The sequence below is a fragment of the Oryza sativa genome, chromosome 6, assembly GCF_034140825.1.
Source record: "Oryza sativa Japonica Group chromosome 6, ASM3414082v1".
Lineage (NCBI taxonomy): Eukaryota > Viridiplantae > Streptophyta > Magnoliopsida > Poales > Poaceae > Oryza > Oryza sativa.
Genome location: NC_089040.1, coordinates 16,531,226 through 16,557,230, shown reverse-complemented (window position 1 = coordinate 16,557,230; position 26,005 = coordinate 16,531,226). Strand labels below are relative to the sequence as shown.

Genomic DNA, 26,005 nt, shown 5'->3' with positions numbered 1-26,005 from the left:
TCCGGCGAGAACCCTAGACTTTCCCGAGTTTTTTCCCGTCGATTTGGGCCCGGACCCGAGCTCGCGTGCCTATATAAAGGACCCCCTCGTCGTCCTCTACCTATCCCCTCAAGTCCCGTCCTTCGAAGTGCCCTAGCCGCCCCTCCCCGAGCTCGCTTTCTCTCTCCTATGCCGGCCGCCGCTCCAGCCACGTCGCGCCGTCTCCTCGGTCGTCCCCGACCTGCGCCGTCGCCTCCCTCGGCTCCGCAAAGTCGAGCTCTACCCCGGCCATTGGTTCTTTTGCGCCAAATCCCACCGAAGGTAGCCCGTCATCGTGAACCGGAGCGCCGCCGTCGTCGCTGTGCCTCCAGCCGCAGCAAGCACCCGCCTTAGCCGCCGCTTTCGGTCGCCGTTGACTCCATTGGGTTCGCAGCTGCGAAGTGAAGCCCAGCCACCCTTCCGTTGTTGCCACTCATCGCCGGAAAGTCGTCGCCGCCGTGGACAGTACCTCGTCGCCTTTCGAAGCTTGTCGCTGGCCATCTTCCGTCGCGGTCTGTCGTTGCATAAGTGTTGGTAAGGACCGTCGCCTTGCGCTCTTTCTCCCGGTATCCTCCCTTTTATCGTCGCTCCGTAGTTCGCCGGTGATCGTCGTTCCCCTGTCCGTTATCCGGTGATCTCGCTTGGATGTCTTATCATTGCCACGTCTACCTAAACCCTAGATCAAATTCAATCTAATCCGTTGTTTGTCTAGCATCGTCGTCGTCTTTGTGTGTTGCCGCCGGACCGTCATCGTCGACCCTTCCTCTCCGATCGCTTTGGTTCGGTGAAACTTCTATCCGTGTTCCCTCGGTTTAGTTTTTAATCTCTCGTTTTTGTCGTCGAGTAGTCATCGCTGTGCCGTCATCCTAACCCTAGCCGCGTGCCTCCGCCGAGCCGCCACCTAGCCGAGCCAAGTCGCCTTAGTGCCGCCGTGTCGCAGCTGTGTGCCACTTAAACCTAGCCGCCGCTTTAGCCCGTTGCTCAGTAGTCGAGTTGTCTAGCCGTAGGTGCAACCCTAGGTTCCTACCGGCCTATCGTTTGCCGTACCGGGGCTTTACCGTGAATCGTGTTTAGCCCACCGGTTTAGCCGCAACCTTTGTTGAGTCGTTCGCTCGTTCGTTCGAACGAGGTGTTCCCCGTGCTTCGTTCGTTCGTCCGTGTGGAGTCGTCCTTTAGTTTAGAGCCGTTCAGAGCCGCCGGTTTCGTTCGCTGGTTTCGAATTGACTCGTTGAGTTGGTATCTTGTAAGGCTCGCTTGCCAGATCAATTCAAGCCATCCGATCTTGGTCGACTCAGTCGAGATTAATCTCAGCCGCCCAAAATCGATATAAATCCCCTCCTCTTTTCAATGGCATATTATTCCTTTTTAATATATATCATCTACCAAATATGATCTAATCTTTTTCGGAGGTTGCTTTAATCTTTTATCTCAGTTATAAATCATCTGTAATTGGTTTAATTAATTTGGAATAGTCTTTTCTTTAATAGGTTTAATTGGAATTACATCTTGTAAAAATCATAATTAATTCATATGAAATCGGAATGAGGCCGTTTAAGTCTCTAAATTCATCTAAAATCATGATCTACATGTTTGTTTACTTTTATGTACTGTTTATTTGGTTTTTATTAGTCTTTTTCCTCGTTTTGCGTGTTAGCTTGTCGTTTCCGTCGTTTCGAAGGTTCGCGAGTGTGCTGGAAGTGTTTAAGAAGATTAATTGAAGACCCGTTATTACAAGGCAAGTCACACAGATCCCAAACACAATTCCTTTGAACATGTTGATCCTATATTTAAATTCTCTATTTATTTCAATTGTGCATTTATTTTCGAATGTCACCGGGTGGTGTGAACTTATTCCTTTGTTAGAGCCAGTTTGCATTGATTACTCTATTCCTTGATACCTTGGGTTATTATAATTTGACTAGTTGAGCTTTATATATTGGTTCAGCTAGAGGTTAGACATAATTGCTTAGCCATGCTTAGAAACATTAGCACACAATTGGGATAACTAATGTTTCACTATTACTTAATTATGGATATTTAATGATAGCTCACGATGGTCAATCGTGATTGGTTTATTAATTAATGTGCCAACTAAAACTTGATAATGGTGGGTTGTGAGCACATGGTTTTGATGGTAGTGCTCATGACAATTAAGGACTGGTTCACGAGTTTCGGTTGTGAAACATTAACCGTGCCAACCACAAGCCAGAATGGGCAACGGCTGGACAGTTTGCATAACAAGGCTCATTGCGGAGCACCAGACTGAGAAGTGGCGGAGATAAGCCCACGGGGGTCGCTGGGGAGTCCATGCCTTTGGTTTTTGAGGGGGTGACTACGATCCAGGAACGGTGCACTGCTTTGGGTTGAGTCATGCGAGGGGTCTTGTCACAATCACTCAACATGGTGACATGTCTGGCCGGGCACGGTAACATGCTGGTGGGTTGTGTCTTGTGGGTACAGTGGTACACCTTTGGCCAGAGTAAAACTATTCGAATAGCCGTGCCCGCGGTCATAGGCGGGTCGAACAATGTCTTTCGTGATTAGTCCCACACTACTCATTAATAATAATGTGGTAATTGATGGTAATTAATTTAGCTCCTGGTTTGGAATGGTATATTTCTAGTTTGGAGATAGATCTGTGCAGCTGGGTATGGTTATTCAGGATGGTTGGGCCTGTGCAGCATGGGTGTGCTGTTCAGTGTTGATTAATATTGATGATTAATTGCTTTACAGTTTTACAATCCTCAATTGTTTGCTAAATGCTGCTTTTGCAAATGAGCCCTATATTATACCATTCTTTGATATCCTTGTGCACTTGTATATTTGCTGTGTGGCTTGCTGAATATATCATATGCTCACCTTGCAATAATCAATCAAACCTCAGTTGAAGACAAGTTGCGAAGGAGAAGACGTTTGGCTTATACCCCAGTTGAGCTGCCTGTGGGAGTGGAGCCGGTGCTTCGCTAGACCGTAATTCCGCTGCAGTTTCCTTTTCTTTTGTAAGTATGTAACGTTATTATATTGATGAATATGTATATTAAATTGTCAGTTTGTGTACCTCGGCTGATTCCTGGACGAGGATTTAATGCACAAATTAGTTCGGAAATTACTAGTGAATTTCCGGGCGTGACAACCCTTGACCAAGCTTTTCTACTTCATCAAAATCTTCAATAGTTTCACCAATATCGTTCTTTGTAGACCGATATTCTTGCACCCTCTTTTGCGACCACTCCAAATTAGCTTCTTTACTCATTGTACAAAGTGATATGGCCTAGCCGTGCTAAGCTAGCCGGCTTTACAGAGATAGGTACAAATTTTCCATTGGAAATACTAATGAAATCATAACTAGAAAGATCCATCCCCGATAAGCACTGAATATTCCCATGACGCCACTCAAATGTTGCATCGGCCATTGCAACCTCGGCCGATGTATCCGCTTAAACAATTTCAATATCATTGCCGTCCCATTGAATTAAACATTGATGCAAGGTAGAAGGCACACAACAATTGGCATGGATCCAACAACGACCCAAAATAACATTATAATTACCTTGCACATTGACGATGAAGAAAGCGGTTGGCAACGTCTTGTTTCCCATGGTAAGCTCCACCGAAAAGATACCCTTCGCTTCCGTTGGTTCACCATTGAAGCCATTAAGAATCATGTTAGTCTTCTTCAACTCATCATCTCCACGCCCCAAGTTCTTGAACAACGAGTATGACATCAAATTCACGGTGGCACCTCCATCCACCAACATCCTAGAGACTGGCTTCCCATCAATATGACCTTTGAGATAAAGAGGCTTCATATGACGGTTTGATTGATCGGGCTTTTCAAAAACCGCATCTTTAGGACCTAATGAAAGTTGAGCAACCTCGGCTTCATCCATAGCACAAAGCTCCATAGGCAACATACATACCATGTTGATATCCATGTCTTCTTTTGGAGATGTTTCATCTTTAGCAACCGATTGTTCTTCCTTTTCCCTTTGCACAACAACCGATTCTTCAACTTCTATGGACTTACGCCTCCACATCTTTGTAGGTGGCGGTCGCAACTCATTGAATCTCCTATCTCTCCGTTCTTCAGCCCCTTTCTCTTTTAATTCTTGGGCCCGCAGACATTGCAACCTCCTCTTTTGGGTAGCCGTCTAATCCTTAGGCATCCATCTTTGTTTTGGCTCTATTCCAGGAGGTAAATAATGTCCCCTGTTGATTTTATTTGAAGACGACGAAGCCCCCGAGCTACCCTTTGCAAATCAACTATCAAACCGGCACTGGAGCCCGGTTAGACTGGACGGAGACCAACGGTCAGACCGGACGGAGGCCCCGGTCCGACCGGCCTGAGACCGGTGGTCAGACCGGCCTGTTGGCCTGGTCAGACCGGCCGTAGGGCCGCGGTCAGACCGGCCAGGAGGGTTGGTCAGACCGGCCGACTGCGACGAGCTAGTCCTGGCTTCGGATTTGTTGCTTGAAGACTCTCCAACTTCATCTCTAGAGGGTATTGGCTCATCATGAGACCCCACTTTGATAGTAATCACCTCCGAAGTCCTAGTCTCCACCTTGATGCGCTTTCCTTCCCTCCTTCCTTCATTGACCCGATTTTTAGCATAAAACCGGCCATTGTTTGGTGAAGACAAACACTCACGTGTTGGCCTCCTTGGTCCTCCCCATCCTTGATTAAATTGCATTGGAGGCATATGATTGAACATTGGCGGTGCTGCCCCCCACGGCATGTAGTAAGGAAAAAGATAACCCGATGGCGGCATTGGATAAGATCCCCATGACATGGCTTGAGGATGATTATAGGTAGGCGATCCCAGCCGTCTTGGTGAATGACCAAATCGCTCCCTAGGAGATGATCTTGTGTCACGCCCAGAAATTCCCGAATAGAATTCCAAGCAGAATGTGCATTAAAACCCCCGTCCAGGACCGGCCGGGGTACACAAACGACAAAGTTGACATACAAATCCATGTCTTACAAACATTATAAAAGTCTTACATAAATGCAGCGGAAAAAAAAAGATAACTGAAGCTAAGCATTGACTTGGACTGCAACGGGAACACCACTCCACAGGCATCCTCGACGGCACGGACGAAGCCTACTCCTCGCAAAAGCCACCATCTGATGCATACTCAAACTCTGGGGTTTTGGGGAAAATAGAGCAAGACTGAGTACTACCCACTGTACTCAGCAAGTCATACCGGAACAGGGGGTATGATGCAGGATATAACCAAAGGATAGCTAGAGCGGTTCATTTGCATAAAGCGAGCATTTATAAACAGTAGTTGAAAGCAGTAAAACAGTTGTAGTAATAAGTAATTAATCAATATTAACCATCCACTGTTGAACGCTACACCACGTTGCAACAGGCCCAACCATCCACTTGAACTAATCAATTCCATTCAACTAAGCTAGGGTGAGACTAATCACGGTGAATCTGGTTGACCGCCCATAACCGCGGGCACGGCTATTCGAATAGTTTTACTCTGATCAGAGGTGTACAACTGTACCCACAAGACATAGCCCCATGACACATTTCCGTGCGCCGACATGCCACCACGACATACGGGAGAGAGGCCGTGACAGGACCCTTCGCATAACCCCCCTCTAACCAAGCACACCACACCTCAGGTTTCACCCCTACTCCTTGCAAGGCAGCGGGCAGTCCCCTCTCGTGCCTAGGTGAATCCGGAAGCCGCATAGGCCGTCGCAGGGCCCATCCAAACTCCATCACGCCCACCCTTGCCTGGATGCGTCAGCTAGAGGAAAGCTACACTACAAGCCCAGCCATTGCCCACGTTGGCTTGTGGTAAGTACGATAAGTTCTTCCAAGGCATCCCGCGAACCGGTCCTTAAGTGCCATGGGCGCGACCATCAAAACCATGCACCCACAGCCCATCATTTAATATATTTTAATTGACCAACACCAAGACGGTGGCACTAATCCAACATCACCACTAGAACCTGAAGTCTATGCATTAATGTGATTCCCCCATTGTGTGCTAGTTGAACTAAGCATGTCTAAGCAATCCCTAGTCCAAAATCTAGTCGTGTTATATCCCAAGCTAACAAAGGAGCATGGTACAAATAGGATGGCTGAAACAGTCTGTAACCACCCCATGGTAACATTATAAAACAATGCAGTATTTAAGGGAAAACAATAGAGCATTTGCAATATAGAATCAACATGTTCAAGTGACAAGCATGACTTGCCTTGCTCTGCTGCTGGAGGAACCTCGGCGACTATTTCAAAGTACACCAGAGCGTCGAGAGAGCCGGAATCTAAGCGACATACAAAGCAAACAATACAAACAGACTATAAGACTACTGAAACAGAGAACGAAACCATTCTTAATGGATTCTATGCATTTTTCTTGATTTACTAAGATTTGAATGGGCTTAAACGGAGCTCGGATGAATTTTCTTTGAATTTTAGAAGATTCACTGTTATTTTACTATAAACAGAAAAGCCTTAAGTGATTTATTATGCAATAAATAAAATCCTAGAGAGAGAGGGGGGCGGCGCCGACATACGAGCCCCACATGTCATAGACTCGGGGTGGCGGTCTGCGGTGGACCGGGTCCACGGACCGGGGAGGAGGCGGCGCACCACAAGGCGCTGACATGGCGCCGACAAGGCGGCCACGCGGGCGGCCAAGCGGGCGGCCCCGATCTACCCGAGGGTAGATTGGACGGTGGCGGGAGCGTGTGGCCGGCGCGCACGGGCGGCTCAAGCCGGCCCGACGCCATGGCGCACGGCGGCGCTACCGCGGGGCGGCGGCGGCAAACAGCGGCGACCGACGGTGAGCGGCGGCGCACGGTGAGCGACGGCGGCGCGATGCGACGACTAGGCGGCGACTCTACCGGAGGAAAAGAGAGGGGGGAAGAAGGAGGGGGTGTGTCCTCACCGAAGAGGTCCGACCGGCCAGGGGGGAGCCGACGGTGAACGGCGACGAGGATCGACGGAGGGGAGTCGACGAGCGGCGGACGGGGTCCGGGACGACCTAAGGAACACAATGGGAGAAGTTAGAGGGGAAAAGAGATCACCGAGGGCGGGAACACCGGCCGAAGATGGCGGCCATGGTGGTGCTCACCGGTGCACGGTGCGGAGTGGGTTCCGGCGGCGGAATCTGACGGAGGAGGGGTGGACGAGGTGGCCCGCTCGACGGCGAACACGACGGCGTGGCTCGGCGCGGCGGCTAGCGGCGACCGGAGCAGCGGCGGAGACAGCAGAGAGGTGGGCGGCGGCACTAGAGCGGAGGAGAGCACGGGAGCGAGTGATTGCAAAGCGAAAAACAGAGAGGAGGGAACGTGGGTGCTTTATATAGGTTTGCAAGGGTCGATCGTGGCTGGGATGGCCGCGATTTCGCCTGCGGAGTGGGGTTAGGTGGGGAGGAGAGAGAGGTAGGATTCGAGCCGTCTGGAGCGCAAGCGCGGGTGGGAGAGAGAGAGAGTGGGCGCGGGGAACACGGGGGAATGCGGCGACGTGAGCGACGTGGCCCGGGAGGTGCGGAAGCGAGCGGGACGGCGGTTGCGGGAGGCGGCGGCGCTGGCTGGAGGTTGGGTGTCACACCCTAAAAATCCCTAAATATATAAATTGTTGTTTAATTGGAATTATTAGAACTAATTTTAAAAGCCTAGAAGAGAAGATCTAATTTTAAATAATAAATTCCAATATAAAATTTTATTAAATACTTTACTTGATTCTATAGTTCCTAGATTTTTCTTCGATTTACTTGAGCCAAGGAAGTGTTTTTAATAATTGGAATTGCATTTCATGAATAATTGAAATTGAAAAAAGTTTTAAAAATCCTCCTTTTGGCTTTGGGCCGAAAGTCGGCCCAAAACCCTCTCTCTCTCCTCCCCGGCCCAAGTCGGCCCGCAGCCGAGCCACCGCCCGCTCGCGCGCGCTTCTATTCGCTGACAGGTGGGGCAGGACAGAGGTCCCAGTTCGGAAGTTCCGACCATTTGGACCGAAAGTTCCGGACCTCGACATACCACTCCAAAGACGCTCTCTACAAGACCATCGCTACAAATCCAAACAAAGATGGACATGAGCTTGGTTTTTCTGATGAAAGTCCTGTGTCCAAACGTGTTGTGGTGAATGGGAAGATTTTCTTGATGTTTGTAAGAGAAGGAAAGGCTTCACAAGCAAGTGAGGTGACTCTACCCTTTGTTGGTCAGAGACTCGGAGCTTCCGGACAAAATGTCCAGAACTTCCTGGCAGGACAGAGGTCCCGGTCCGGAAGTTCCGATCATTTGGACCGGAAGTTCCGGACCTCTGGCAAGACAAAGAGGCTGACAGGAGGTTCCGGGCAAAAAGCTAGGAAGCTCCGGCCAGCTGGTCTGTACTATGTATCATATGTAATCATCAAGAATCTTGAGGGCCGCGAAAGGGCCTGTAGCCTAGTGGTTACAAGAGCCTCAGTAGCACCTGATGTCCTGGGTTCGACTCCCCATGGGAGCGAATTTTCCAGGATTTAACGGCGTTGTGCTTTCAGTGGTAGGCGACGTACCCGTCGACATCGAGGCGCCTGTGGTGACTTCGTCAATCTCTCCAGAATTCGCCGGCCCAGTCTTCGAAGATGCTCATAGGGGTAGGGTTTGCGTGCGTGTGTTCATAGGGGTGAGTGCGCGTGCATTATGAGTGTCTGCGTTGTACTGTGTAATTCTCAAAAAAAAAAAAGAATCTTGAGGGCAAAGTGGTCGCTTGTTTTAATGGTGATTAAAATGAAGAGTATCGAGCTTGTGTGTGGGTGCCCAAGGCAATTGTGACTAACATTAAAGGACCCAAACTTCGCCAAGTTTGGGTACCTAAATCCCAAGCTTTATTTCTCTTTTGTAGGCATACTTCTCCGGTGGTTCGAGTTGGGTTGTGGACATTGGTTGCACTAATCATATGACTGGAAAGAGGAGTATGTTTACAAGTCTTGACGAGGAGGGAGGAACTCGTGAGAATATTGTTTTTGGAGATGATGGTAAAGGAAAGGTGGGTCTAGGTAAAATTGCCACCTCCAACAATCAATCTCTCTCTAATGTTCACCTTGTCAATTCATTAAGCTATAATTTATTATCCGTGTCACAATTGTGTAAGTTGGGTTACAATTACTTGTTTACCGACAAGGATTAGGAGAGATGACTCTTCCGTTGCATTGAAGGGAAAGTTGAAGGGTGATCTCTATCTTGTCGATTTCAATGTGGATAGAGTGAATCCGGAAGCTTGTTTGATTGCTAAATCCTCCATAGGTTGGCTATGGCATCGTAGACTAGCCCATGTTGGAGTGCGGAATTTGTCAACTCTTCTAAATGGGGAACACATCCTCGCGCTCACTAATGTTACATTTGAGAAAGATCGTGTGTGTAGTGCATTCAAAGCTGGGAAGCAAGTTGGGAGTCTGCATCCAATCAAGAACATCATGACTACAACATGCCTACTTGAGCTTCTTCATATAGATCTATTTGGACCCGTGGCCTACATAAGTATTGGAGGTAATAAGTATGGCTTTGTCGTTGTTGATGACTTTTCCTGCTTCACTTGGGTGTATTTTCTCCATGACAAGAGTGAAGCACAAGATGTCTTCAAGCGTTTCGTAGAGCAACCTCAAAACCTCTATTATCTCACAATCAAGAGGGTGCAAAGCGACAATGGTGGAGAATTCAAGAACATTCAAGTGGAGGAATTTCTTGATGAAGAGGGTATCAAGCACGAGTTCTCCGCGCCATATGATCCTCCTCAAAATGGCATTATTGAGAGGAAGAACCAAACCCTCATTGAAGCCGCAAGGACAATGCTTGATGACTACAAGACTTCAGATATCTTTTGGGCGGAGGCCGTGAGCACCGCATGCCATGCCATCAACCGCCTCTACCTCCACAAGCTTCTAAAGAAAACTTGTCACGCCCAGAAATTCACTAGTAATTTCCGAACTTATTTGTGCATAAAATCCTCGTCCAGGAATCAGCCGAGGTACACAAACAAACAATTTAATATATAAATCCATTTTAATAATAATGTTACATACTTACAAAAGAAAAGAAAACAACAGCGAAAAAACGATCTAGCGATGGCTTTAGCTCCACTCCCACAGGCAGCTTAACTGAGGTATAAGCCAAACGTCTTCTCCTTCTGGATCATTTTTCTTTAACTGAGGTTGATTGATTATTGCAAGGTGAGTACATGGAATACTCCGCAAGCTACACAGCAAATATGCAAGTGCACAAGGATACCAAAGGATGGCATAATATAGGCTCATTTGCAAAAGCAGCATTTAGCAAACATTTAAGAGTAGTAAAACAATAGAGTAATTTAATCATTAATTTTAATCAACACTGAACAACACGCCCATGCTGCTCAGGCCCAACCATTCTGAACAACCATACCCGGTTGTACAGATCTAATTCCAAACCAGGAGCTAAGCAAATTATTACCAGTTATAGCATCAATAATTATTGTGAGAGGTGTGAGACTAATCACGAAAAACATTGCTCAACCCGCCCATGACCGCGGGTACGGCTATTCGAATAGTTTTACTCTAGCCAGATGTGTACCACTATACCCACAAGACACAGCCTCAACATCATGTCTACCATGCGTCGCGATGCTGGAAAGTACCCGAATAGAGGCTGTGACAATACCCTCTACACAACACAACTCACCACAGTGCACCATTCTTGGATCATAATCAACCCCTCTATAAATATAACCAGAGGCATGGACTCCCCATTGACCCCCACGGACTTCTCGCCACTTCTTAGTCTGGCACCCCGTAATGAACCATGCTATACAAAAGGTAAAGCCGTTGCCCACGCTGGCTTGTGGTTGGTACGGTTAATGTCTCACAACAGTAGCCCGCGAACCGGTCCTTAATTGTCATGAGCACGACCTTCAAAACCATGTGCTCACAACCCACCATTGTCAAATTTTAATTGGCAAATAATTAATTAACCAATCACGATTGACTATCGTGAGCTACCATTAAATATAATCATAAATAATAATGTAGTATGAGTCATCCCATTAACGATCTAATGTTCATGGCTAAGCAATTATATATATAGCATTTAGCTGAACCAAACCAATATATAAGGTTTAAGCTAATCAATTCATTACCCAAGGTATCGTGGAATAGGGTATTCAATGCAAATTGGCCATAACAAAGGAATAGGTTCACACCACCCGGTGACATTCGAAAATAAATGCACAGTTGAAATAAATAGATAATTTAAATATAGGATCAACATGCTTAAAGGATTGTGTTTGGGATCTGTGTGACTTGCCTTGCAATAATCGGTCTTCAATTAGTCTTCTGAATCTCTTCCGACGCACTCGCGAACCTTCGCAACGACGAAAACGACAAGCTAACACGCAAAATGAAGAAAAAGACTAATAAAAACCAAATAAATAGTACATAAATGTAAACAAACATGTAAATCATGATTTTAGATGAATTTAGAGACTTGAACCACTTAATTCCAACTTCAAATGAATTAGTTATGAATTTTACAAGATAAATCTGATTTTAGCCTTAAACAAAAAAGGATTAATGATGTCATGACGACATCACTACCGGGCATGGTACTGGACCACACCACTGCCGGCGATGGAGGGTTTAGGCGGCCAAACCGAGGGCACCAGAAGAAAGAACACGACGTGGGAAACTCACTGAGGGGCGGCACGACGAAGGACGACGATGAAAAACGGCCGGCAACGAGATCGAGGCGGTGGTGAGCTCGGCTTGACGGCGTCGGCGGCGCTCCAGCGGGCTTCGGCTTCGGCCGAGTGGTGGACGGTGTGCGGCTCCTCCTCGTGAACCCGATGGTGGCGACAGCGACTGGAGAAGGCGGCTGCAAAGGCGGCGTGGCGCGGCTAGTACATAAATGTAAACAAACATGTAAATCATGATTTTAGATGAATTTAGAGACTTGAACCACTTAATTCCAACTTCAAATAAATTAGTTATGAATTTTACAAGATAAATCTGATTTTAGCCTTAAACAAAAAAGGATTAATGATGTCATGACGACATCACTACCGGGCATGGTACTGGACCACACCACTGCCGGCGATGGAGGGTTTAGGCGGCCAAACCGAAGGCACCAGAAGAAAGAACACGACGTGGGAAACTCACTGAGGGGCGGCACGACGAAGGACGACAATGAAAAACGGCCGGCAACGAGATCGAGGCGGTGGTGAGCTCGGCTTGACGGCGTCGGCGGCGCTCCAGCGGGCTTCGGCTTCGGCCGAGTGGTGGACGGTGTGCGGCTCCTCCTCGTGAACCTGATGGTGGCGACAGCGACTGGAGAAGGCGGCTGCAAAGGCGGCGTGGCGCGGCTGGAAACTCGGCGGCGACGGCGGCGCTAGAGCAGACGCGGCTAGGGCGCTACGGCCGACGGCGAGCTCGGGCGAGGGTGGCAAACGAAAGAGGAGAGGGAGGGGACTCTATTTATAGCCATGGGAGAGAGAGATCGGGCTTGGAACGCAAGGAATCGCGCCGGGAAAACCTAGGGTTTGGTGGAGAGATAAACTCGCAAACGAATCCAAATTCGCGTCGAATTCAAAGGGATAAAACTGGATTTTTGGGGGAAGAGATAGAGGAGGATAAGGGAAACAAATCCCCTCAACTAATTTTCGGAATACACGAGAGATAAGGCCGGATTCGGAGGAGAAAAACCGAGCCAACTCGGTCTCAGTTCGGCTGTCCTGAGGTTGAAGATGAACAACAGCGACAGGGAGGAAAAGTAGACTTTTCACTGGTCTGAAAAGAAAAGAAGAGAGGGATAAGTAATAGACTTCTTCGAGAAAGAAGGAGACAGGAAGCAGAGACAGGCAAAGAGGAAGGACGGGCTGAGGATGACGGATAGACTTTTCCAGTTTCAGCCCGAAAATGAAAAGGGGATTTTAATTACTTTTCCAATTAAATTAATCACTGAAATGATCCTTGAATTGTTAAAAATACTTATATTGCTCAAATAATTTCAAGAAAAATCCTGAAAGTACTTGAACACTATAAGTATTTAATAAAATTATAAGAAGACCATTTAATGATTAATTTAATATGTGAATAATTACTGAAATGTTCTTTGTATGATTAAAATTAAGAATTGAGCTCCGAAAAATCCGAAAAAATTTCAGAGAGTATAATTAATCATGGAGAATTTAATAAAAATTAAATCCAACCATGCTTTATATTTAGGAAATTTGATTTCCCACATTTAACTTCAGTTGTAAATTAATGAACATTTAATATAAATTCTAATAATAATTTCTTAAATAATTTATAAATCCTAAGATGAAAATCAGGATGTGACAAAACTTCATATGAGCTCTTGAGTGGTAAGAAGCCAAATGTTCATATTTTCGTGTTTTTGGGAGTAAGTGCTTCATCTTGAGTAAGAGGCCTCGTTCATCTAAGTTCTCACCTAAGGTGGATAAGAGATTCTTACTTGGCTATGAATCAAATACACATGCCTATCGTGTCTTCAACAAAACCTCCAGTATTGTTGAAGTTACTACGTATGTGACATTTGATGAATCTAATGGCTCCCAACGAGAGCATGTTGTTGTACATGTTGTAGATGATGCGGATCCTAGCAAAGCAATTGGTACTAAGGCTATTGGAGATATACGACCAGTCGAGACACAGGATGACCAAGAAGATAGGGATCAACCTCCGTCATCGACACCCAATAGCCCTACATCAAGTCCACTGTCAGCAGACCCGGAAGTTCCGGGGACTGAGGACCGGAACATCCGGGCCTCTCCATGCCAAGAAGTTTCGAAACCATCAGCCCGGAAGTTCCGGACTGATGATAGTCAAGGCGTGCCTACGGCACAAGTGAATGGGATTGATGCCGAGGGCACTGTAGAGCATCTTAATCAGGGTTAGGTCCTCCCAGTGCACCATCCAAGGATACATCACACCGTCCAAAGAGATCATCCCGTCGACAACATACTTGGTGACATTAGAAAGAGGGTAACCACTCGCTCTCGTGTCGCTAATTTTTGTCAACACTATTCATTTGTCTCCTCTTTGGAACCAACGTAATGAAGACACAACTAGCTCGGATATAACCATGACTACCTTATGTATTAATCAACCAAAGGTGCATATGTTCTATATTAGATTTACATGTTATATATTTGAACAAACTTTGCTACACAATGAGTTTCGTGAGTTTTTTTTTTGCAGAGGTACTTGCTTGGGCAAAGGAAAAGAGACCGAGCGTAACGAATGCATGGATGATGAAAAAAGTTGATTGGGGACCAAACCATTACCTTCTCCAAGTCTACTTCTACCTCACCAAGTCCATAGAAGACAAGAGATGAGATGAAGTTCTATATGTTTTGGATTCGGATTCAGGCCTCCTGACAGCACCAACTTCAAACGGACCTAGCCGCTGATATAGAAGGAATTTTGGGGCCCATAAGTACTTATTGGAAAGATTATGTAGTCTACTTTCAGATGGTTTTCGTCGCACGTCAAAATTCCTACCGAGCTGCCAGGAATCTGCAAAACAAGCCACGTATCTCATCCAGTCCGAATCTGATTTGGGTTTTGGGCCTTGTAATTGTGTCGTGGGCTTAGCCCAAGGGGGTGTGCGCCCTAGGGCAACCCTAGGACTTCCCTAATCATATATATTCAGTAGCCGTCATCGTTTAGAGTTGGGTTTTGCTTAAATTAATCTATCAATAACAGTTTCGCCGCTAGATCGGTTTGTGGAACCCCAAATTCGAGTGCTTAATCATTCATGTGCAATTTGGTTGCAATATATCTTGTTCTTTCTTGTGTTTTTCGATTCGCATGCAGGGATTAACCTTCTCGGCGAGGTCAACTGAGTTTCGGTACGGTTGATAACCAGAGGAGACGTGGTTCTGCGATTACGGGGCTCAGTAGCGTGTTTGTTCAGAAGCCGGATCGAGTGTGTCGCGACTCTGCCCAAATCGACTGTTTATCAGTAACAATCGGAAGATCGAGACCTAACATCCTCATCAGTCGGTATCAAAGCGCCAGATTGCCGTTAGATAATTTATCTTCCCTTAACCAAAAAATTGCTATGCAAAAATATTTATTCTTTACCAAGACAATTTGATCCATTGCATTGTTCTATTAGTTTTTGCGTTGTTGAATTTTAGATTGCATCTTCGTGTTGAGTGCTGGTTTAGTTTTAGATTTAATTTTTAGTTGTGAGTACTGCATTTGTACATCGCTTTGGGTTAGTCACGTCCATCAGTTTGGGTCCAGTTTTGCATCTCGTCGGTTGTTGTCGGGACCTTGAAAAATCGAATCTACTCATCATCAGGTTTCCGTTTTTGTGGTTTGGAGTTTTCTTTGAGCGGTTTTGGAGTTGCTAGATTACTAGGGTTTCTGTGTTGCTGTCTGTTGCCATGTCTATTCTGTGTCGTGCTTTTTGTGTGCACGTTGAGGAGAGAAACATATTGGCATATCAGTTTGTTTTCTACAGGGGGTTATCTGATCTGTGTCGTCAAACGGAATAAAATCTCCACATATTTTCCAATCTTCCACAGTAGTCCGACTCCAGCTCCTTGTCACGGCTGACCCCCACCTCTACCTCATGGGTTTCTTCCGTGCCTTTGTTGACGGTCGTTATCGACCTGTTTCGACTGTCAATATTACCCAATTAATGAAGACTGGCTATGCTTACAATGCATAAATTCCAAATAAAATATCTACTTCCACTATATACTATGCTACTAACATGTATACAGGAGAAGCACATATAAATGGAGGAGAATCGACAGAAAATAGATGAACGATCAATCAGATGCTGTCGAGGATCAGACTTATGGATAGATGCGCTAAGAACTCAGAAAAGACATGATCAATTAAGCCCAAAATTCCATGTTTTGGAATGAGGAGCAAATGAGGAGTCGGCCTGCCAAGAATTGGGCCGTTTGGGCCAGATCACAGCCGTTCAGGCTAGGGTTTGGCGTGGACGCTCCGAATGAACTCCTGATGGCGGTTGCAGGGCATTTCCAACACTTTCCATGCTCTACAACTGTCATACCTGCCTATTTAAGGAGCTCTCATGCTCACTTCACAACACACACAAGCAAGGATTGAAGCTCCATTTCTCCGAAGTTAGAATTAGTATAGTGCTAGTGGAATAGGAATAGAATAGTTCGGAGTCCGCGGAAGCTTCGGAGAGTTCGGTATAGTTCTTAGCTTTTCCTTTTCTCTTTTGTAAGACTTCCTTTTCAGTAATATAATGTTCTTCTTTTTATACAAGTTTAGTACTTTATCCAATTATAGAATATGAGTGCTATGCTTAGTCTTATTTATATTTAGTATAATCTCGTTGGTTAAACCTTCTGGGATTTGCATTGATGCTGGTATAATGTCTGTTTACCGGGCCATACGTCAGCCTAGGCTAAGCTGAGGGCTATGGTTCTGGGACATAGATGCTCTGCACCAATTGCAAGGCTGCAGATGTCACGCCCAGAAATTCTAGGCATGACAGCAGAGTAATAAGTAGTAGCTTAAGCATGGGGTTTAGGCTAAGACTTATCATTATTTGGGAGTATATTCGCCGGAAGAGCAGCGGGCCACTGATGGTGACAGCTCAGTACGGGAGTCTTCCCCACAGTTTATATTCCTACATACAATTTCCGAGGGTTGGATACTCCTCCGTATCCTTCTTCGATTGGATGGTTATGACAGGTTGTCGTAAAAAACTCGGCAACCCGGGGTAACTTTCCGATGCATCGGGAGGGCACAACCGAGTCTCAGCTCAGCTGTGCTGCATTGTTAAAGGGGTTATGCCACAGTAGAGTATACTAATTAGGATAGACTAGGTACTTGTATACTAGAAGTACATGAATAGAATATTTCTATACTTTTCCACTTAGCCATGATTAGGAGATGTAGGAATTAGCTAAATCCTTAGCTGTGTGTCACTCTACCCTTAAGCTTAACTTACCCCTGCATAGACCTTGATGTATATAAGTAATATATAAACTATTAGCATAGTACTCTCTTATCATATCTTCCCTTGGGATAAAATAAATACGATACCTTGGAATACTCCCAGGTGAAATGCTACAATGGTATATCTGTGCACTTGCGGATCACATCTGTGACCATAATATACCAGGGTTATTTCTAGTGCTATTGCTGGGAATTATATTTCCAGTAGTGTCGCTAAGAAATCCCAACAGCCTTCTCCTCGGTCACCACATTGTTAGGTATTTTGGTGGTTGTAGATTTGAGATATTTTTGTAAAAACGGAACCTACATGATGTGAGCATTCCATTTTTGAGGTGATCCAATTTTAGTTTTGCACTTTGCATTTGACTCCCTATAATATTTTTATTTACATTTGAGTCCCTCGTTGAGGTCATTGAAAGGTTCCTGCTGAAAAAAAAGCCAGAAAGGTGCAAAGAAAAAAAGCCGCGCCTAAAAATATAAAAAAAATGCAGAAAGATGCTTAAAAAAACCGCACAAAAAAAATCAATCATCTTTTGAGTATGTTTTGAGAGTGCAAAGTTGTGCATTGATTTATATCTAGTCCTTAGTGTTGTCGGGTGCTTGCTTGAGCTAGAATTGAGTCTAGGCTAGGCCAGCGCATTGACTAGTACTTTGAACTATTATTCAACTCTGAATTTTCTGATTAGCACAATTGTGTTCCTATGCTACTATATATTGTGTCTCCCAAGCTCCACATATATACTTCTGGTTCGCACCACTTTGATCCTTGCAATCACCACATCACGTCCTTCAAGGTGACATGAACCAGCCACCGGTTGTACCGTCTTTAGCATTGCTGGTAAGACACTTGTAAGATCTTGGTAAGGTGTTTCCACTTGCTAGCCTCCACTACAATCCATGTTCTGTAGTTAATAGGGATAATACTATTCTGTTGTTCTCTGTTTTCTACTAACAATGGCAGGTTACATTTCTTATGGACATGAGATAAAGTTGGACGGGAGACAAACCATGACTGCTACATCACCTTCCACATATGCATGTGATGTAAGTACTTTGGTGAAACAAGTGCTAAGTGAACGCGCTGATTAAGCCTAGAGGGGGGGGTGGGGTGAATAGGCTGTCCCTAAAAACTTAAAGACAAATCGCAGCGGTAAAATTCAAACAGACCTGGAACTTCCTGGTAAGGAACTCCGGAACTTCCGGCCTGCCAGGCCTGGAACTTCCGGTGTTCTTAGGACAGGAACTTTCGGATAACAGATGAAAGAAGAAATTGAAATTTCGAAACAGGAGACTAAGCCAATCTTCACAAGATGGTGCGCAGGTATTCTAAGCAGAGGATAGATCAAAGAAACATCACAGAAAGAGACAAGAGCGATTTTTTTCCGAAGTTCGGATCTTGCGATCCTACTCTCCATTGAGGAGTTCCAAAGAGCTGGGTCTCGATTAACCCCTTGCCTCACTTGTGCAAAAACCTCAGAGGAAATCCACAGCCTTCAACCCTAAACACTCCTAGGCAAATTTCTAGAATTGAGTGACCACCAAGATCCAACTCAACCTACTTCTAGAAATCCACCACAAGTGTAGGTTGCTCTTCTTGGAAAACCTCTAGAATCTCAGCACAAGAACTTCATTAACTTATCTCGTTCCCTTTCGGAGGAGAGGAGATCCTTCACAAACTTACCCGGGACATCCACAATATGCAATGGATTCTTGCGGGCGACACCTAACCGTCTAGGAGATCATCTCCAAGAGTAACAAGCACCGAGATGACAGCCCATGAGATATTCCAAGTGCTCACCCAAGATCCTAGTCTTCACACCTCTCCAAATCTTCTTCTCTCCCTCTTAATCTCTCTTTCTCACAAGAATTAGGCTTTAGATTGAGTGGAGAAGGCAAGAAACACTTGGGAGAGGCTAGCAACAGTTCTAGGTTTGAAAAGTGAAAGTGGAATGGCCAAAGAACGAGCTGGAAACGAGCTGTATATGTATAACGGCTAGGTGACGTCATCTAGCCGTTACTCACAATTTTGAACTGGAAACTAGACAGGAAGTTCCGGACCTGGAAGACAGGAACTTCCGGATAACACTTAGGAAAATTTCTTTCATCAGACCGGAACTTCCGGACCTGGAAGATAGGAAGTTCTGGACTTGCATTTTTGGACAGATGGAGTATTTGCAAAAATAACTCATAGGGAAACTTTGACACTTGGTTCACACTAAGAGCACTTGACATATCTCAGAGCACCACCTGGAACCCCTCTTAATAGTACGGTTTTTCCTAAAACTCAATTGCAATTAAATAAACTATCCAATGCACTTCTCGAGTTCCGGTCCGCTTTGATTCTATACTTTTGGGGGGGGGGGTCTCCAAGCATCCATCTTCCACGCCTTGGACTAATGCACCTGAAAGTAGCTCAATAAACTCATTAGTCCCTTAACCACATTTGTCATTAATCACCAAAACCCACTAGGGGGATTAATGCACTTTCAATCTCCCCCTTTTTGGTGATTGATGACAACATGGTTAAAGCTTACAAAAGATTGAAATAAATTTTGTTTTGAATGGTTAGAGGTGAATGAAACTCCCCCTTAATGTATGCATATAGAAGATATGAGTGATGCTCATATGCATATATATAAGGGAGAAAACGAAGAGAGTTTCCTTCATCTCTACTCATTCGTGGGATGCAAATAAGCAGTAAGAATAGATATAATATGCAAAAGATACGACATGGTGAGCATTCAAAAGGATAAAATCAACGTCACATCACAATCAACAAATAAGACATTCATAGCATAAATGAAGTGCAGCATATATAAAGAGCAGCTAAGAGCATCTAACAGTCATTACATCCATACAATTAGAGAATTACTACATGTCCATAAGTCCAAACGAGTAGAGGCCAAAGGACTGCCAGGTCTGGAACCTCCGGATAAAATACCCGGAACTTCTGGACAAGCTAACAGGAATATATAGCGAGGGAGCTGCCAAGTTCGGAACTTCCGGATAAGAGGATCCGAAACTTCCGGATAAATAGACAGAGCAGGCAGCAAGCAGCGAAAACAAAATTTTGACCCCCTTCGATTGCAATTTTCTCCCCCTTTGGCATAAAGGCACCAAAAAGAGACAAAATCACAAGGGAAGAAGAGGATCAAGCCTCATCATCATCGCCATCAGAAGGAATGATCTCGGTGTCGCCGGAGTGAGGAGAGTCGATGTCTTGCCCGGCGGCGTCCACTGCCTCATCTGGATCTGTAGGTACATTCTCAGTAGGTGCATCAGACTCCTCATCATCACTGCTCTCCTCGGAGTGGGAGGACTCCTCATTGAAGGAATGAGAAATGCCAGAGGGACCCTCACCACTAGCAATGTCTCGAGCAGTCTCATAAGCAGCAAAAGGATCAACAAACTCCTCATCATCAAAAATATCAGAGACATCCTTGCCTACTGCAATCCAATCTTCCTTCTGACGCCTCTCTATCTTCTTCACCTTCTTAGCGGTCTTAGCACACATACAAAAGATAGCCCGGAGAGCCTTCTTTATGGGAGAAGAAGACTCAGAACACTGTGGTGCAGCAGAGGAAGAAGGAGCAGCTGAGGTAGAAGCACGAGTTGCCCTGGTAGAAGGAGTAGCTGAAGTAGTGGGAGCATGAGGACGGAAAGGCTTGTGTTGGTTGTCCTTGAAATAACAAATCCCAGTCTTTGCCTTAATCATCTTCATGATATAAGGAGCATAGATGCAGCCCCTCTTTGGCTCACACACTGTCTCATAGATCTCACTCCAGATAAGCTTCATGATGCTGAAATCTGGCTTGTTGTAGCGCATACGACTGAGGAGGAGCGCATGCCTACCTGGAAGGGCTGTAGCATCTCCCACTTTGGGGAGCAAAGGCCACCTGAAGATAGAATACAACACTCTATAGTATGGACGCAACCCACGAGTAGTCCCCAAACAATCCTTGGGAGCATCCTTCTCATAGAAGAAAGTAGTGCTGGTCGGTGACAAAGCATCCTCTACAAAGATATGTGGACGATTCAGGTCATCATCATCTAACCCCAAAGCTGTAGCAAACTGTGCCATAGAGACCCTATACTGCTGCACCTGAATGGTCCACTTCACAAAATCATGGCCCTTCTTGGTGGTGCCAAAGAAAGCGGTGGAGTAGAGCTGACCAATCACTTCCTCATTCTAGGAATACTGCAAGGCCAACAGATCTGCCACGTGCTTGCACTCACACACCTTGCGCACCTCATTGAAAACTAAGTTGTTCTTCGAGAACATGTACTGCCAGTCTAGCCACTTCATCTCTACCACTGGATGAGATCTTCCCATGATCACAGAATTATACCAATCAACCTGTACCAAGGTCCTGAATCTGTCATCCTGAGAGTCAGCAGGCATTGTGTCAGGACTCATCATTCTATCCTTTCCACACTTGGGCAGATTCTTCAAATAGTTCACCCTCTGACGCCTAGGATCAGGATCAACAGCCCTTGTCTTGTAAAGCCTCAGGATCAACAGCCCGTTCTGTGGCAAGCCTAATGAGGATGCCAACGCTCATCTGCAGCAATTCCTGGAGATATGTAGCACATACACCATCAAGGGTGTCAGTCCCGACGCCGTCAGGCTGTGGCTGTTTCCGTTCTCCCTCCTCGGGAGAGCGAAGTAGTGGTTCTATGCCAACCGTACTGCTATCAACAATTGGGATAAATGCTCTACGGCATTCCTCTCAAAGTTCTTCCCGATGGGCAGAACCAATGCCCTTCGTGGACGAATTTCTAGTTTCCAGCAGACAAGGGATGAGTCCATTCCTAAAGCATGGGAACGACTACAGGAGTACGTGGCCGCCTGTCCTCATCATGGGATGGACGACTGGCTGATCCTGCACAACTTTTACAATGGGCTCACCCCGATGTCCCGCGATCACTTGGACACGGCAACTAGAGGAGCGTTCTTCTCTAAAACGGTTCAAGGAGCCGTTCAACTCATAGAGAAGATGGTCTCCAATATGGGTTGGAGCGAGGAACGACTCCAGACTCGTTAGCGAGGCATGCACACCGTCAAGGAGACGGAGTTACTTGCTGCCAAGCTGGATCTCCTCATGAAACGCTTGGACGACCACGAGAAACGGCCACAAGGCACCGTTAAGGCCTTGGAATCTCACGTCACGTGTGAGGTCTGCGGCGGCACGGGTCATTCTGGGAATGAATGCCCGGAAACCTGTGAGGAGGTGATGTACATGGGCAAGAACAACTGGTATCGTCCACAAGGAGGTCAGGAGTGGAACCAACCACGCCCGTATGATCAAGGAGGAAATAATAACGATAACTCCTCTAACCAACCTAGAATCTTGATTTTGCGCAAGCTAAAACCACTGATGCGCTAAGCAAAAAGCTTGCTGCCAATGATAAGATCTTAGAAAACATAAATGTGAATCTAGATGGCTTTGCTTCCGCATTTCAAAACCAGCTGAGCTTTAATAAGATGATAGAAACCCAGTTAGCTCAGTTGGCATCTTTAGTCCCTGCAAATGAATCTAGGAGGATTCCGGGGCAACCCGACTCCTCCATTGAAAATGTTAAGGCGATCACAACGAGGGGAGGTAAGTCCACTCGTGATCCGTAGTATCCTAACCCTGCAGGAACTAATGGGATGTCAAAAGAAAAGTCATCTACTGACTCGGCTAACAAGGAGATTCAGCCAGAGAAGACCGTGCCGTAGGAGTACTGCGACACACGATTGCTGCCATTCCCTCAGCGGAGTAGGAAACCGTCAGTGGACGAGCAGTTCGCTCGTTTTGTTGAAGTTATCCAAAAGATCCACATCAACGTGCCGTTGTTGGACGCTATGCAAGTGCCAACATATGCCCGTTATCTCAAGGACATACTCAACAACAAGAGACCACTCCCAACAACGGAGGTGGCCAAGCTGACGGAACATTGCAGCAACATCATACTCCACAAGCTCCCGGAGAAGAAGAAAGATCCGGGGTGTCCCACGATCACCTGCTCGATCGGGGCACAACAAATCGACCAGGCCTTGTGCGACCTTGGAGCCAGCGTCAGCGTCATGCCCAAAGACATCTTTGACAAGCTCAACTTCACGGTGTTGGCACCAACACCGATATGCCTCCAACTGGCTGACTCGTCAGTCCGTCCGTTACCCGGCAGGGATAACGGAGGATTTGCCAGACAAAATACAGGATTTCTTCATCCCGGTTGATTTTGTGGTGCTGGACATGGACACGGGGAAGAAGACGCCGCTCATCTTGGGGCGTCCATTCCTTAGCACCGCAGGAGCCAACATTGACGTGGGAACGGGGAGTATCCGTTTCCATATCAACGGGAAGGAGGAAGAGTTTGAGTTTCAACCAAGGACGGAACAATGCTCCATGGTCAGAATCAAGTACGGACCGAACCCGCAGAATATTCAAGTGGTCGAATTGGAGCCACCCAAGACGGATAGCCTGGTAAAGTTCATGCAGAACTTCCTGGAAAAGGAAACAACAATGAACAGGAACCGTTATTGGAGGATGCCGGTAAAATCACCTATACCGGCCAAGAAGTTAGAGCAACCGGCTCAGAAGAAGCCGTCTACCGCACCAAAATCAAATAAGGTGTGGAGGGAAAAGCCAAAGACGCCCGCTCCATCACCTCCGGAGATGGGTGGAAAATCCGTGAGCTAAATCGAAAGGAGGTATGGTCTTGCACATTGGACTTTAAATGACGCGACCTTCGCCAACAGGTAAATTGGTATGTATCCGCATATTTGTTTTCAACATTTGAATTTTTGCATCACCACATATTTGAATTTCAAAATTGCATTTAGGGTTTTTGAATTTGGAGGAAATTCTTCAAATGAATTTTTCGGAGGAAACCAAAATAAAATTTTCAACGAAAGTGGGGTCGGTTGGGCCTACCAGGGGTTCGGCCGAACCGGCCAGGCAACGGTTTCCTTCCATTTTTGGCAGGGTAACGGCTAGTGGGTCCCACATGTCATTTCTGACCGTTGTGGGTACCCTATAGAAGCCAGCCGGCCGAGAGAGGGAATTCCATCCCATTTCAACACATTTTCATTCCCTCTCCAAAGTTTGCTCTCAAGTTCATTCATGCTTTGATAGTTTTCCTCAAGTTCAAATCATTTAGTTGCATATATACAAGCTGCTTTGGTGAAACTAACCGATGGGTGAAACTCTTGTCATTTCTAACCCCCGCCGAGTTAGCCTGTTCTTGCTCCATTGTGCAGTATGAGGAGGCGACTGTCTCGTCTGTTCAAGGGGTCAGGCTCTCCATCAAGTCATCATGGCGAGTCTAGCACTCGTTCATCAGCGGATGTTTCGATGGAAGACGCCGACGCTCCGCGACAACTCCTGAGTGACACTGACCTCGACCTTGTCAGTGATCGGGAGAGACAAGCCTACTACATGCGAAGCGACCGGGAGTATGCTCACACGCGAGAATACTCACCGGAGTTGCTGAAAAAGATAGGTATGGATGTTGAATTTCGTTCTATTTGGAAAGCTATTGGTTGGTAGAGATTTGCTGTGGTAGATGAACCCGGTTCTCGTTTGCTTACTTTGCAATTTCTATGCACTTTGAAAGAAATAGAAGATGATATTTTTTTTCGCTTTTTCCGTAAGGAGTTCACGCTCACATGGAAAGGCTTGAGTACACTTCTTGGTTTTCACGATTCCTGTAAAATCGATCTCCAGAAAGGAATTTCTGGGTTCGAGAAAAATAGGTTTTGGGAAGATATTTTTGGTGCTCCAATTTGCAAGAAACCTAGAACAAATGATATCCATAATCCTACACTTAGGCTCATGCACAAATGGATTGCTATGACTTTGTTTCCTAGAAGTGATCTGAGACCCATTAGGGGAGATGAATTAATTATCATGTTTGCCATGGTTAGAAAGATCAAAATTTCTCCTGCGAAATGTATGATAAGGCAATGGTTAGAAAGTATAAAGTTCTCTACTCCTGTTGAGTGCACTTCTATGATTACTCGGATAGCAAAAGGGCTAGGGGTTGTTAGCGACCAAATTGTTTTTATCTCAGCCACTCGTCCGCGTATTGATGAGGCCTATCTAGTGCAAGGGCATATTTTGAAACATGTAGCATATGGATCTTTGATATACTTTTTCCCCGGTTGTACAAATGAAATCCCGTTGCCAAATGCAGGGTATCATTTGTACAACTGCCATGAACTAACCATTCTCCTGCAAACCATAGAAGAATCTCGTGCAGGTGGAACATACATGGAGACGCGCAACATGACAAGGAACGAACAAGGAAGTTCATCATCCTCGATACCCATGTAGATTTATGAGGCAGGTTGGGCACCAACTGGGGATGCACCCGGATGGACCCAAGCTCTACGCTATAGCATGGACTCTCAACTTGGGCAAGCGCCAGTGAGGACCGGTGGCATGCGCCTCATGACATCCACTGGGGAGACAATCAACCTTCCAGATCAAGTGGTGTGCCTCCATCTCCAAGTGAATGGCGCTCGAGTTCCTCTCGTTAGGACTTGGGTGAAATCACTAGGAGAATGGACACCCTTGATGTGCAGACGGGGGAGATCCAATACAACCTCACGGAACACATAGCTCAAACGCAAGAATGGCAACAATCTGCTGATGCTCAGTTCACCAACATCAACAACATGATGCAGCAACAGCATGATGACCTTCAGGCGTACTTTCGCTTTCAGGGGTTCAATCCTTATCAAGGACCCTGAGCGAAAGCCAAGCTTGGGGGGAGACATCGCTCCCCCCACTGAGGTAACTTGTATCACATTGCATATTTTCCTTTCCAATTGCATATTTGCTTTCCAATTGCATCTTATAAAACTTGAAAACAAAATAAAAATTTGCAAAATAGAAAATACCAAAAAGATAGGATAGGTTTGAGTCATGCTAGGTAAGACAAGCTAGTTCTCTTTGTTGAAATGATGAATAGTTGCTCTGTTTTATATCTCTGATATATGGGTTCTTGGTAAGTACTCTCTCAAAGATTGAATATAAGTAGCCAACAA

General features: G+C 45.9%; 1 protein-coding gene and 1 non-coding gene across 2 annotated transcripts; both read right to left on the bottom strand.

Moving 5' to 3' along the window:
• Positions 1-5,851: 5,851 nt before the first annotated feature.
• Positions 5,852-13,699, bottom strand: LOC112939303 (uncharacterized). Its single transcript, XM_066311725.1, has 5 exons — positions 13,691-13,699; positions 12,151-12,461; positions 11,686-11,888; positions 11,300-11,380; positions 5,852-6,304 (listed from the first exon to the last, which is right to left on the bottom strand). The coding sequence occupies exons 1-5, from the start codon at positions 13,697-13,699 to the stop codon at positions 5,994-5,996; spliced, it is 915 nt and encodes a 304-aa protein (XP_066167822.1). The 3' UTR covers positions 5,852-5,993.
• An 8,029-nt stretch (positions 13,700-21,728) lies between these two features.
• LOC112939471 (small nucleolar RNA R71) lies at positions 21,729-21,835 on the bottom strand. Its single transcript, XR_003243183.1, has one exon. It is a non-coding gene; the product is annotated as a small nucleolar RNA R71 (small nucleolar RNA).
• Positions 21,836-26,005: the final 4,170 nt, after the last annotated feature.

Excerpts from the sequence above, each read along its gene's own strand:
- LOC112939303 (XM_066311725.1), bottom strand. Across the intron at positions 11,381-11,685 it reads CTTCGTCGTGCCGCCCCTCA|CTTGTCGTTTTCGTCGTTGC; the intron begins GTGAGTTTCCCA and ends TTTGCGTGTTAG. Across the intron at positions 6,305-11,299 it reads TGAAGACCGATTATTGCAAG|ATTCCGGCTCTCTCGACGCT; the intron begins GCAAGTCACACA and ends TATGTCGCTTAG.